Source organism: Polypterus senegalus, chromosome 9, assembly GCF_016835505.1.
Source record: "Polypterus senegalus isolate Bchr_013 chromosome 9, ASM1683550v1, whole genome shotgun sequence".
Classification (NCBI taxonomy): Eukaryota; Metazoa; Chordata; class Cladistia; order Polypteriformes; family Polypteridae; genus Polypterus; species Polypterus senegalus.
This window is the reverse complement of record NC_053162.1, coordinates 178,033,529-178,048,343: the sequence shown is the minus strand read 5'-3', so window position 1 is coordinate 178,048,343 and position 14,815 is coordinate 178,033,529. Positions and strand designations below refer to the sequence as shown.

At 40.1% G+C, this 14,815-nt stretch overlaps 1 protein-coding gene across 2 annotated transcripts in view; it reads right to left on the bottom strand.

The window, feature by feature from the left end:
* The window catches only part of phf19 (PHD finger protein 19), a 158,763-nt gene that overhangs the window by 40,305 nt on the left and 103,643 nt on the right, over positions 1–14,815 (bottom strand). For both annotated transcript variants that reach the window (XM_039764401.1, XM_039764402.1), the window contains exons 9-11: positions 11,481–11,601; positions 6,396–6,463; positions 198–350 (exon numbers count right to left, since the gene is read on the bottom strand). In XM_039764401.1, coding sequence (XP_039620335.1) covers positions 198–350; positions 6,396–6,463; positions 11,481–11,601 — 342 coding nt within the window. The remainder of the gene's footprint in view (positions 1–197; positions 351–6,395; positions 6,464–11,480; positions 11,602–14,815) is intronic.

Here is a 14,815-nt window from a genome sequence, read left to right as displayed (position 1 = left end):
CAAATCACATAAGTACAATATGTAGTGCCTTCATCATTAGTATTGTTGAAAGGCTCAAAGCAAGGAAGACAGGTTGTAAACAATTCAGGAACATGAGTGAAAGAGCACTACTATCACTAAGCCTTCATCTTAGATTGTTTCCTTTCCAGAAAGTATAGTTACAATTTATGAACCCCATACACTCGGGTGTAGTCTACCTGCTTTTTCTTCTCTCTCGTTTCTTTCCTCGACGGCCTTCAGAGGAGTGAGACACCTTGTCAGGGAAAAGCTTGGAAGGTGGGTTGGGGGGCACTCGTGTTCTAAGACGAAAGATGCATTTCCTCTTTTTAATTTCTTTACCACAAAGAAACCTTCAAAGAGAGGACAAAGATAGAGATGCTTTAGAGAAAAGGCTAATTTGATTACCTAAAAAATAACTGTAAAGTACAGCTTTCCATTAGTGCCCATCACAAACGTTAGTCTTTGAGCTCAGGTCTATGCTGCAGACCTGAAAACAAGATGCCTAACCAGTTAAAGACCAGGATGAACTTGTTCTCAGTTAGATATGTCGATATGCCCTTTGGGGAGACCATTAAAATAAAACAGGAGAGAGTGTAAGTGTTTTTAGTATGTAGTGGCCTTGTCCCTAAAGACAATAAACATGTTTGGCACTCCTGCATATAGCATAGCTCAGTTGGAGAACCATCCAGCCTTTTGTATCTATTTTATAGTGATTCTATCTATCTATCATATAGTGCCTTTTCTATCTATCTATCTACAGAAAGATTCACTTGAAAAGAGGCCCCAAATATTCTGTAATAACTCTTGCTAGGACGAAGCAATCTGAGCGAAACAACATGCAATGTGCTCCTCAGTATACGGGGCTTCGAATAAGCCGGGATGCCCCTGCGTTGGAGCGATGAGGTAGGCGCCCGACAGCCATCCCAACATTTAATCTTCGTTTGTAACTTCTGGGTGCCTACCGCCCGTACCCCTTCAACTCAGTCACTCGACTTCTCATCAGAATGGTGGTGTACAGTACTGAGCTGTGTGTCTTCATCATGCAAACCTATTGGGTCACCAATTCGTTTAAGTGATGTCAGAATCAACTGGATGATCATGAGTTAACAGAAGGTTACTTCCAGCAAGATGGCGCAACATGTCACACATTGGCAAGAAGCAGGGCAGAAACTGAGTCCTTCTTCAGCAACAGGGTAATTTCAAAGGGGCTATGGCCACCATGGTCACCAGATCTGACACCACCAGACTTCTTCCTTTGAGGTCTTCTTTAAAGGAAAAGTATATCAGAACAAGCCTTGCACTGTGGAAGATTTTGAAGGAAAACATCCAACGTGAAATTGCTGCTATTCCCACCAAGAGACGCTTCCCGATACGTTCAGGAACATGGAGCGCCATGTCGAAATGTGTCTGGCAGAAAACAGAAACCACTTCCAGCATCGCATGTAATGAAATCGATTACACATACATCAAGGTATAGAGCGTATTTTTTTTGGTTCAGATAGATCTCTCTCTCTAATATAGTGCCTTTCATGTCTGTCTATCTCTCTATCTATTATATGGTGCCTTTCATTTCTATCTATCTGTTGTAGGAGAAGAACGGTGCCCGACTGGAAAGGAGGATGGTTTTCTTACCCCGACGGGAGGCCAGAGTCAAATGATAGATGGCATGGTTGGCGGGACAGAAAAATAACTTTGTGTCCAGCCAACATGATATGATGGATGGACCAGCAGAAGCTGAGAGTGGGGAGCTTTTCCATCTCTCATACGCCAGGTGGTAGCGGTCCTCATATGGAAACCCAATTAGGACACCTACAGGGGTGCTTGGGAGTTGGAGTCCAGAAGTGCAGCCCTGTTGGGGTCCCTGGGTGTTGACAGAGGGTACTGTTGCAGGAAGACCTCCCTACTTTCTTTATGGCCTGGAAGTGCTTCCTGGAAGACATGGAGCGGTACCGACAGCATTCCCAGGTCTGGCTTAAAAGGGAGCCCGCAGCCTCAATGAATCAGGGTTGGGAGGCAGCGGGCAACACTCAGCGGAGGAGAGAAGGAGGAAGATTTGAAAGATTTATTGTTTTGTATTGCATTGTGGTTGATTAGTGGAGAGTGAAGAGTGGATTTTTGAGAAGTGTCTGAAGAGAATAAAAAGCCTTTATTTTATCCTACAAATGTGTGGTGCTTTACTTTCTCTGGTGACCCCTTTTGGTCACACTATCTATCTAATGCTAAGCATTTTAATAACCCCACTTAATCCAGTTAGGGCTGCTTTATACATTTGTAAACTGGCAGATACTCATGTGACACACATTTTCACTGTATACACATGCACAAATACATATTCAAGGAACCACATGTACACCATACAAAAGCATACAGTTAAACACACAACCACACAAATACTGAAAGACACTATTACAGACACACATGCAACCATATATAATGAATACGCATTTTATAAGGTCTATACATTTTGCCCACAGAAGAGTCTGCATTCTGTTAAACATAGATTCAACAGCATGCCTGAAACATTCCTTAGGGATTCTAGTGACATTTTTTGTTTTTTCAGTTGTGTATTTTACTGATTATGTGCCCATTTAGCCAGCCTGTGCTATGAACAGCTGTAACGTATCCTGAATTAGTAAGTCACCTAAGATAAGGTGTCAGCCAAATAATAATGTAAACATTGACTTTCACCCATTTGTCTTTCTATTGAGAACCACAAACAGGTTGGAGGTGTAACATAACAGGACTACACACCATATGCTCCACTTTCTCCTGCCATACTTAAGCAAAGAATTTGCAGGATTTGACTACAGCAAGCAGATCTTATGCCGGGCATACATTGTCTGATTTTTAGAAATTGTGGTCAAGTTACTGCTCACACTGCACTCCAGAGTAGAGTACAGTAATTGTACTGTACAAAGAGGAAAAAAAGAGAAAAAGGTGTAAACTGGTGGTGTGGTGTGAATTTGTGCATACAAGTTGATAAATATTTTGTATGTCTTTAGCCCTGCATATAGGCCCTCCAACCTGCAGGGAAAAACCTGGGGGTTGGTGACAGAATTGGCACTCCGGCCATCATAAAAAACCTCACACTGGTTCCATTCCAACTGAACCTGTGTGGTGCTGAGGTGTCACCTGTTGCATGGCTACACTCGAGTCCCAATCTGGAATCCTGAGTTGGTTCATCATGTGGTGGGTACAGCAATGCACTATATGATCGCGTGCTCCTAACCTCTCCCCCTCTTAATTTGTAACTTAGGCAATGCAATGTGATATTAGTATTTCATTAGTGAAAAGCATTCATGTTTACCTCCTAGGACTAAGTCAGCATAGTGAATTTTATGACAGGGTTGGGGGAATTGCCTCAAAGAAGTTTGGCAAGTGATTCTCTGCAGGGCTCTCTCAATCTACCCCCCCACAGGAAAGCCAGACTGCCTAACTGGCAAGCTTCACCTTAACACACAGTTTTGGGGGCAGGTATGAAAGTATTCTCTGCCCCATTGGTCTGAAGTATGGCTTTTTGGAATTGGCTTGTATCGGAAGCCTTTAAGTACCACAACGCCTTATTGGCTGTAGGGGTTGGACAGAAAATCTATAGATTTTCTTGCTTTACCCCCCTGTCTCTCTCTCTGACCAAATGATGAAGGAGCATCTCGCACACCATGAACTGAAAAGGACAACACAATGAAGAGCACAGCTCGGCAGCCATAATGAGACAGGTATGTTGCCTGTTCTGAAGAAAGCCAACCAAAAAATGAGGACCACAAAATAGAGACATTTTAAGTAACGAACAACTCTGTGTGCCGCCTGAAACTACACATCAGCATTTATCAGGTTGTATGGCTGCCAATATTCAAATGTACTTTGCTTATTGTTATTATTTATGGATATTATCAATAATACATTATTTAAAGTGTAACTTAACTCCTGCTTGTCTTTTACTGCACCTAATTGCCTGAGATTATAGATGTAGAAGGGAAGGTGGGGAGAAGTTATATAGTACAATACCTTATAAACAGTAGTAAGTCTGTGAGATTTGAGGCATTCTGACAAAAGCTACATATTAATAATACAAAAGGGGGAAGTAGAGTCTGCTTTCCCCTTTTGTATTATTAATTTGTAGCCTCTGTCAGAATGCCTCAAATCTCACAGACGTACCACTATTTATAAGATATTGTACCATATATCTTCTCCCCACCAAGACAAAACAACTGGACATATGGATTCTTGAGACGCAGACAATACAGTCTGTCTATTATACAGAGAAAATTGGAGGCACATCATCTATGTAATATACCATTGAGAGTGCTCATTTCGGGTTTTTCCAGTAAACGTTTTCCAAGATGCTTTAGTCATTGGCCATTTAGTTGTATGTGTGTTGCTATACAATAGTTACCTTTATGAAATCAAAAAAGAGAATGAGCATGACAACCGCAGTACCTAATGTACAGTGCACAGTGAAATTTGATGGCAACATCAGAAAATCGTCTTGTGAGACGGCTCACACTACAAGCCAGCGGACTGAAATTTCGGACATGTCAGAAATCCTTCCAACCCTATGACAACTCAATTGTAACAGGCAACTGGGCATCACAAGCCTTCTCATACTGTATGGTAAATGATGGCCAATGAAGCTAAATATCAGGGTGGGTCAGAAAATCAGTTAGCAACTACAAGTCTGGCTTAAAATCACACAGCGTATGTCCAGCCTTAGGGTGATTATGCCAGTGTCTCTCAAACTCAGTCCCAGGGATCCAATGTGACTGCAGGGTTTTTGTTCCAACCAACTTCTGTTTTAAGCCTAACTAAACAATCTGTTATTTCCCAGTTTCTACATTTTGAGGTCAATTTATAAATTACAAAACTGAGTTTGGTATATTTTTACTAGAACGTACCAAGCTTTTCTGGGTGTTCTGTTTATTTGATCCGTTATTATTAATAAGAACATTAGTGGAGCTGATGCTGATGCTGAAGCAGCTGCAGACTTTCAACTTTCCGTGTTATTTGCTCAGACATCTGCTCTGCTCGGTTGTTAATTAGCACTATTAGGATTCAACTACTAGGCAAACTACTAAAGAGAGTTACACATTTAAATTAAAACTATAGAAAAAATGCAAATACTTCTAAATGTATTATAAATGTGAAAAATCACACAGCTGAGCTTTTCTGAATGCAGAATAACAGCGGAGCCAAAAAAGACCACTTAAAACAATGAGACCAGTTTGAGGTAAAATGACACACTGATTGTGAAAATGGTTGGAATAACTAAAGGACAGAGTTTTGAGGAACCACTGAATCTATTATTCATTCAAACTCCTGTTAAAAACACATCTTTTCAATGAGTACTATTCGTTTTCTTGTATGTAACTTCTACTGTCTTGTTAATGTGTTTGTTGAATTCTAAAGTGTCCTTGAGTGTATGAAAGGCGGTAAATAAATTAAACGTATTATTGTTATTAAGCTACTGTATACTGTACAGGGTGACTCACTCGAAAGAGGCCCCCGAATATTCTGTTGTAATCCCACTAGGATGAAGCAATCTGAATCAAAAACATACCCTCTACACCTTGATGTCTGATTAATCGATTGCATTACATGTGATGCTACACGTGATTTCCGTTTTCTACCAGATACATTTCGACATGGCGCTCCATGTTCCTGAACATATCGGTAAGCGTATCATGGGGAATAGCAGCAATTTCACGTTGGATGTTTTCCTTCAAATCTTCCACAGTGCAAGGCTTGTTCTGATAGACTTTTCCTTTGAGCAGACCCCAAAGGAAGAAGTCTGGTGGTGTCAGATCCGGCGACCGTGGTGGCCAAAGCCCCTTTGAAATGACCCTGTTGCTGAAGAAGGACTCAGTTTCTGCCATGCTCCTTGCCGATGTGTGACATGTTGCTCCATCTTGCTGGAAGTAACCTTGTGTTAACTCACGATCATCCTGTTGAATCTGACATTGCTTAAACGAATTGGTGGACCACTAGGTTCACACCATGAAGACGTGCTGCTCAACACTGTACACCACCATCATGATGAGAAGTCAAGTGACTGAGTGAAGGGGTATGGGCGGGCGGGATGCACCCAGATGTTACAAACGGAGGGTTAAACGTCGCGAAGGATATTCGGCACCTACCTCATCGCTCCGACACCATGGCGTCCTGGCTTGTTCGAAACTCCATATATTGAGGAGGAAATTGCACGTCGTTTCACTCAGATTTCTTCATCTTAGTGAGATTTATTACAGAATATTCGGGGCCTCTTTCGAGTGAGTTTCCCTGTACTTGCCTAGTGGTGGCCTATACAGACAACTTGTTTTCCAGTGTGAGAACATTTCAAAAGTACAGCCTTGTGAAGAAACTACAAAGAAGGACATTGAAAGGAAACAAAGACTTCTTACTTGCTTTTGTAGTTGTTGAGAGCGTCCAGGAGGTGCTTGCTCCGGTCAGATAGAGGGGTGTTGGAAAGCTACAATTAAGCAAACCAAAAGTTTTAAAAAGAGAAATACATTAATGTATGTACCAACACACATTTCCATCAGGTGGAAACACATTACACTATACACACAAAAAGACCAAACACACTCACTAATTGAAAACAGTACCTTGGTATGAGCTTGAAGCAAACACTGCTGGCGCTTAAGATTAAAGACATGCCTCACTAAATAAATAAGCACAGTCACAGAAAAGATCAGGCTGCTTTGAATCATACATTCTTGCTTCAGAAGCAATCCAATAACATTCTCAAATCTGCTCAATTCAATTTTGAGCCACAGGGAGTCAAGAGTCTTTCCGGGTACAACTGGGTGTAAAACAGAAATCAGCCTCAAATGAGGGGCTGAGGATAGTCCAATACATAACCCCCTCACCTATACACCCACATTCACATGCATTTAGAGTCTCCAATTAACATAATATGATGTTGAAGGAAATCTTGAACACACAGAGGAAAACCCCACATGGAAACAGGAAGAACATGTGAACTCCACACAGAAAACAACCGAGCGTGGGGTCAGAACCCAGAATGCTGCATTCATGAGAGTACTAAGGCAAACCAATGTGCTACACAACCTCAGAAGCTTTTGTGTAAAATGTGCTTTTGCCCCACTTGCCATCTTCAAAGATAATCCAGTTTGTAAGAAAACATGGGAGCCAACATTATTCATTCTCTTTCTAATGCAGGACTCCTCTGGCTGATAGATTACAGTATATTTGACTTCTTGCTTTTTTCCCCTTATTTTAGGACCACAAAATGAGCCTGGCAACAAGAGTCCACACTTTTTCTTTCTGGAGCAGACCACCGCGGCACTCTGCAGATGCCAAAGGCTTTGAAATTCACTCAGTCTTGTCAGGACAATCCATCAGGAGCATCTCTGGGACCAAATGTGAGCAAATATTAGATTAGCAAAACCATAGAAAGATAATGTCATGTACTTATGTAGAACTGCTGTCCTCCTGGACATAAATTTGAAATGGGTTACAAGATAAACCTGATATTACACACAACCATCAATATCCACATTCTTCTCCTGTGGATTTGTTGTCACCTATCAGCACAAATTACAATACAGTGTCCTCAGTTTCCACAAGATACTGTCTAATTCAGTTCAAAATGACTTCCTCATGTGCATCTCAAGTTAAGAGAGTGCATGATTGTGCCTACATAAAGTAGATAATTTAGCGGTAAAGCACTGCCAGCTGGGCACACAAAATATGCAAAATCACTGTTGGTCTAAAGAAAAAATCTACCGGGGTGATTTTGCTAATCAAAATCAATAGACTGCTACTATTTTGTAATTTTAATGAATATGCCAACTTTTACCTGGATAACGTGACTTGTTTTTTTTCTGCTATCATGTCCATAGACTCACATTTTGACACAAAATCACAAGGATCGTTAAAAAAAAAATTGAGCATTTCCAGAAAAAGTATCACTCAATAGGCAAGTATAATATGAACATGTGTTCTCTCACAATTTTTGTTAATCTTAGAAATGTTGAAAATCTGCCCCTCATGCCATACGGTGTATTGAGGCGTATCAGTGTCGATGGTCGACACACCAATGCATACAAACCTCCAAGCATCAAAACCTGTCTACTGCAAAAGAGACTTAAACTGCCTGTGACCTTGGATAAAAGCATCAGCCAGATATACAGTAATAATAATAATAATAATAATAATAATTACAACAAGAAGCCCGGATAGGGTGCCAGGGTGCACACACATGCAACACCCCCATGTTGGGATTCTGAGAAAATATAAAGACACCAGCTTAGTTCAAGAGTGTGTCTTAGAGGGTACCCAAACGAACAAAGGAAGAACATGCAAATTCTATACAGATGGTGACCGGGCCCTGTGCCGAGAAGCAGAAATGCTCATCAACGCATCACTTTGCCGTGCCATTCACATTTTTAAGCTTTCATACATTTCTCATCCACAATAAAAGAAAGAATGTGTCCCTTTGTATTGCTGAATATGCTGTGTAAGTCAAGGGCAAAAAAAGAATTCAAATACATGAAACATTCTGGGCATATACAACATAATTTGCAATTTTTTTATGGAGCAGAATTATGAAGGTACTGTATACTTGAGAGCAGCAGACACGCTCAAATCAGATAAAGGGCAACACAGCGTGTATCGTGTTTTTGTTTTTTTTTTTCAAGTCAGTACTTAAATGTGCAGTTCTGCGTTGGCATGTGAATATGAGTCAAAGAAAATGGAAACAACCTTTTCATTGCATAAGATGATGACCCCAGAGATGCCAGGAGGAAACTGATTATTGCAACATTTATTCTGCGAGTATAAGCTGCCGCCGCGGTCACAGAGACATGGAGTGTGGAGGGCAGGTTAATCTGACAATCTGTAGCAAACACATACAATCAAGGTTCTTGCTCAACATTTGCCCATAGGAACTTTGGCTTGTCTCCAGCATACTCAGAAAAGCAACAAAGAAAAAAAAAATAAACCAACAACAAAAGCAGCATCCACAATAAACCTGAGAACTCCAAGTTGGGGGTGTTTGTTTCCTATTACTGCAAACAAGCTACAGAATCGGGCCTTAAAATTTAACATCCCCAAAAAACTTTTTTGCAAAGGACTCTCTCTCTTCAACACCACCCAGTTCATTTCAGCCTAATGCGAAAGAAAATTGCCATGGAAATTAAGTGCCACATGGCTTCCTTGGCGTTATGTTTACCCCTGTAAAAACAAGCCTGGGACTCCATATGTGCCATAGTACCCGTAGTTGCGTCATGACGAAGGTGACATAAGGAAACACATGAAAAAAACAAACAAGTGCAACAAAATAATTTATAATAGGTGATAACAATTTCTATGATAAAAATAAAGGCAAGCATCAGATTCAGAGCCTCAAAAAAATGAAACAATGCTGGGAAACAATCATTAATAAAACAAAAAGGCTTATCCAAATATATAAAAATATGTCAATGTACAAAACCACACTAGAGATACCTATTGAAAATATATGGCAGAATGCTGAATATTAAACAGGCTTTATTGCTCAATACACACAGACAACTCTTGCATGGTAAAGTATCAAGTGTATAACAAATCATCTAACTTTAGTGTGTGAGAGCTGGTAATGTTTCTAAAGTATGGTAGCCCAGAAAGGTCAAACAGGCATTGTGCCTATACAGACCTGGACAAACTTGTTGGTATCTCTTCATGAAAAAAGAAAAACCCACAATTGCCTCAGAAATTACTTGAAACTGATGAAAGTCATTGGCACCCAACATTGTTTACTCTGTATTTAACAAAAATCAAACTTTTCCTTGAAGTTTTGATTCAACAGAAGATTTCAAATGATGACACATATGAAAATTGCATGGACAAAAATGATGGGGTCCTTCTAATCTAATATTTTGTTGTACAACAACTGCAAACAAGCAATTACTGGAGCTCTCCATGAGACTTCTGCACCCATCCACAGGTCATTTGGCCCACTCGACCTGAGCAAACGGCTCCAAGGTGGGTCAGGTTCGAAGGTGGTCTTCTCCAGACTGTAGGTTTCAGTTCTTTCCATAGATGTTCTATAGTATTCAAAGCAGGGCTCATAGAAGGCTACCTCAGAATAGTCCAATGTTTTGTACTTAGCCATTCCTGGTTTCTTTTAGCTGTGTGTTTTGGGTCATTACCTCTGACTGAGACAAAACTTCCTGACACTGGGCAGTAAGTTTCACTCCAGAATGTCTTGATAGTCTTGAGATTTTAATGTTCCTTACGCACCTTCAAAGCAACCCCCAAAATAATGGAGCCTCCTCCATGTTTCACAGTAGGTTTGGTGTGATTTTGGGCTATACAAAAATAAATTGTATTGTATTGTATTCTTTTCTTTGAAAGCTTCATTTTTTTCATCTGTGGAAACAGAACTGATGTGACATGCCAAAAAGCTCCAGTATTGTCTCATCTGTCCAAAGGATATTCTCCCAGAAGCATTGTGGCTTGTCAATATGCACTTAAGCAAATTCAAGTCTGGCTTTTTTTTTTTGTATTTCTTTCAACAATGGAGTCTTCCTGGGTCTTCTTCTGTTGAGCTCACTGTCATTCAAAAAGAGATGGATGGTGTGAACAGGCTCTGATGGACCTTGACCTTAGAGCTCAGCTTGTATCTCTTTGGAAGGTGTCCTAGGCCTTTTGTCTACCATTCTTAGTATTCTACTGCCCATTCTAGGGTCAACTGTCCCCTTGTGGCCGTGTCCAGCGAGGTTGCCAACAGTCCCATCAACCTTAAACTTAATAATATTTGCAGTTGTTGTCACTGGAATATCAAGCTGCTTGGAGGTGGTCTTCTAGCCTTTGCCTTTAACATGTATGTCTGTAATATTATTTTTCCTCTCTTCAGACAACTCTTCTTGGCTTTCTCTGGTTCACTGGTCACAACGATACCAAACATCAGAGTGATGACTTTTCTCTGTTTAAATCGACTGAATGACTAACTGCATGATTGGAGACGTGTGATAAGAATTAAAGAAAACAGAGAGGTTGAAAAATTACTCAAGTCCAATTATTTAGGATCTTTTCTAGAGATACCAACCATCACGCTTGCTTTACTTTACTCGATGACATATTAAAGGCATGCAGTTATACAGGGGCAATTGCCTTTCATTTCAATACTTTTCAAGAGACATATGGCAATTTTTCAATGAGCTATAAGGGGACCAACAGATCTATCCAAGTCTGCATGAGTATTATAATACCAATTGACTTGCCTGGGCATTCCCTAGAAGGGATTGGAGTTAATTTCTGGAAACAGGGTGGCCTGGTCAGTTCAGTTTGATGTGTTTCCAGCACAATCCTCACCAGGACAAGTGAAATTAAAATGATGATGACAATAACATCTCAAAGAAAGTGATTCCACACTGATTTCTAGGCCCTCAAGATATACAGTTCATTACATTTAATTTGTTAGTCTTTGAAGCCATTTGTCATTACTACATAAGAATGATCAAACTAAAGTCTCAATTTACCTTTCCAAGTTGGAGGTGGTCCCAGTTGTTGGTCACAAAGGCAAGGATCTCCTCAAACTCAAAATACTTCTTTTTGCTTTGAACACCCAGGTTGTAGAGGGCGAGATGCACAACATCCACCCTGGAGGAAGGAGAAAAACAAGGCAGTGCTGGACTGATCATGCATGTTGACTTCAAACATTTCTACCACATTTAAGAGTCATTCAGAGAACAGATAATCTGACTGTGATGAGCTGTGTGTTATTCTAGCACCAGAAAATGGGCATCTTCAAAAGCTTCACTTTCAAACTGACTTATTTTATGGGCCTTTGGATTTCTCTGGATGGCAAAAAAGAAAATATGTATGTATACATTGTAATAAGAAGAGACACAAGGCATGGCAAGGTTTGGGGCAGCCACCTGTTTAATGCGGTTTCCTGGCTGCAAAAGCAAATGATTCATAATAGTCACGTTTACACAACAGAGTCCAAAACAGAACTGCCTCCCAGAGAAAAGGCTGGAGGCTTTATAGGATGTTGGGGGGAAGTGACGTCATCCTCAGGACCGGGACCGGAAGTGACATCTCCCGAGTTGAGGTGATGGCTCCTGGTGGGATTTCCCGGGAAAGACCTGCAGGGAACTTAGAAAGAGCGTCAGCGTAAAGGGGCAGATGTAATATCAGTCCTCTCTAAGCCCTTCAGCTGCCTCCTATGCACACGTGTGTGACAACATATATGTAATGTATTTGAGGAAGCAACTGGAATATTTGATAAAAAAAAACATAGTATATGACATAATTTACCTAGACTTTCAAAAAGCCTTTAATACGGTCGACCCACATTAAAGATTAATTCTGAAACTGGTAGCTGTAGGCATCAGAGGTAACCTACAAATCTGGATCTCTAGTGGATAATTGGCAGGAGTCAAAGAGTACAGGTAAGAGTAGAATGCTCCACATGAAGTGAGGTCAACAGTGGAGTCCCTCAGGGTCTGTTCTTGGGACATTACTTTTTCTGATTTATATTAATGACATTGATTCTGGTAAAGTTAGTAAACTTAAGAAATTCACAGATGACACTAAAAGCAGAGGGATGGTAGACACTGAGGATGCAGCAAAAAGAATTCAAAATGTCCTGGAAAAGTTTCAGAACTTGGCAAACACCTGGAAAATGCGGTTTAATGTAGAAAAGTGCAAAGTGCTACATATGGGCAAAAGGAACATCAATTATAAATTCAAGATGGAAGATACTGTCATACAGAAAGCAACCTCTGAAAAGGATTTAGGGATTTGTGTCGTCACAACATTTTCATCAACTGAACAATACACAGAGGCAATTAAAAAGGCAAATAAAAGGTTAGGTTATATCATCAAAAATGTTGAATTTAAGTCAAGGGAGGTTATATTCAAACCATATAAAGCACTTGTAAGACCAAATCTTGAGTACTGTGTGCAGTTCTGCTCACCACAGTACAAGAAAGATATAGCAGAACTTAATTCTGTGCAGAGGACAGCAACCAGGTGTGTCATGGGACATATGGACATGTCCTACTCTGTCTGAATCAGACAATTAAACCTGTTTAGTCTTGAGCAGAGAAGACTGCATGGGGACCTTATCCAGGTATTTAAAATCCTCAAAGGCATTGATAAAGCAGATTCAGCAACGTTCTTTCATCTTAAGGGTAAGTACATTTAGGGCTGAAACCAGGAAGCACTTCTTTATGCAAAGAGTTGTGGGACTCAGGAACAAATTACCAAGACATGGAGTTGAAGCAGAAACCCTGACAAGCTTTAAGAAGAATCTGGATGAGATATTGGGACATTTTAGCCATTAGCTAAACAAAATGGGCTTAACAGATTGAAGGGTTTTCTTTTGTTTGTCAAATTGCTTTTTTATTTATGTTCCAGGACCGTGTATTGTATTATAAAAACTGTCAAGGTATGTTAAGCTTACACTATATAACGCACTAGTAACACCACATCTGGAGTATTGTGCGCAGTTCTTTGTCACCACAGTACGAGAAAGACATAGCAGCACTTGAAGCTGTGCAGAGGAGAGCAACCAAGTGTATCTTGGGGCAAACTCAAAGAATTAAGCCTGTTTAGTCTGAAGCACAGGAGACTGCTGGGGCCCTAATCCAGGTGTTTAAAATCCTCAAAGGCATTGATAAAGCAGACCCAGCAACATTCTTTTGGCTTAAGGGTGAATCGCATACTTGAGGACATCAGTGAAAAATTAAGAGGAAGTGCATTGAACACTGTAGCCAGAAAGCTCTTTTTTATGCAAAGAATTGTGGGACCTTGGAACAAGCTACTGAGGCATGGAGTTGAAGCAGAAACCTTGACAATCTTTAAGAAGAATCTGGATGAGATATTGGGACATCTTGGCTATTAGCTAAACAGACAGGCCTGATGGACTGCATAGTTCCATCTGGTTTGTCAAATTTCTTAAGTAGCCTATGTTAACCTAAATCTGGACAAGCAGAAGACATAGTTGCAACAAAAAAGAACAAATGGGCACGGACACAAAACAAACTGAAAAGGGCTATTGGACAAGAGAGGGAGGAAAAGATGGAAAAGATAGAAAAAACAACAAAAGAAGGTCTAAGAGAAATCAAAAAGCATAAAACAGTACGTCGGGCAGTGAAGGATGAGTAGTGAGTGAACACAGCTTGCTTAAACGAAAAGTTAAATATTTTTCAAATCAGTTATTTTTTCCCCAATTGTGGTATACATTCATTTTCCATTGGAAATGGCATCCTCAAGTAAAGCACTTTTTATAAATAAATACCATACCTGTTCTTGCAGTTTCAAAGAGAGTCTACGTCACGTGAAAACAAAACCCTTAACACTTGCTAAATATGTCCAATTTAAGACAGGAAGTGTTTTGATTTCAGAAAACATGCCTTCTGCATTTCTGAGGTATGTTTGCGACAAACAAAAGGAAATTGAAAATAACACATTTTATCACATGTTCTTTTCCTGAGGTAAAGATACGTTCCTATTCATTTGTCTGTTCACAGCAACTGTTATGGCGTTTCATAAAAATAAAGAAGTTAAATAGCACAACACCACAGAGGTGCCTGAAGCTATTTAGCATGATATTGCCTTTCTAGTAAAATGGTTTGAAAATGTGCATATATGAGATGTGAAAAATAACATGAAACAATCGACCCCCTTATAGTAATCGCGGTACCTTGAAGTTTCTTCACAAGATGTCCAGAGCCTTGCTGTAGCTTCAGGCTACATATTTTCCTTTTTTTCTTTCTCTAATTCTCTCATCTTTAGTCAGCTGGAACTCCTCATTAGTATATTCTGGCTCAAGCAGTTATGCGTTGTCATCTCAGGGAGATCAAAG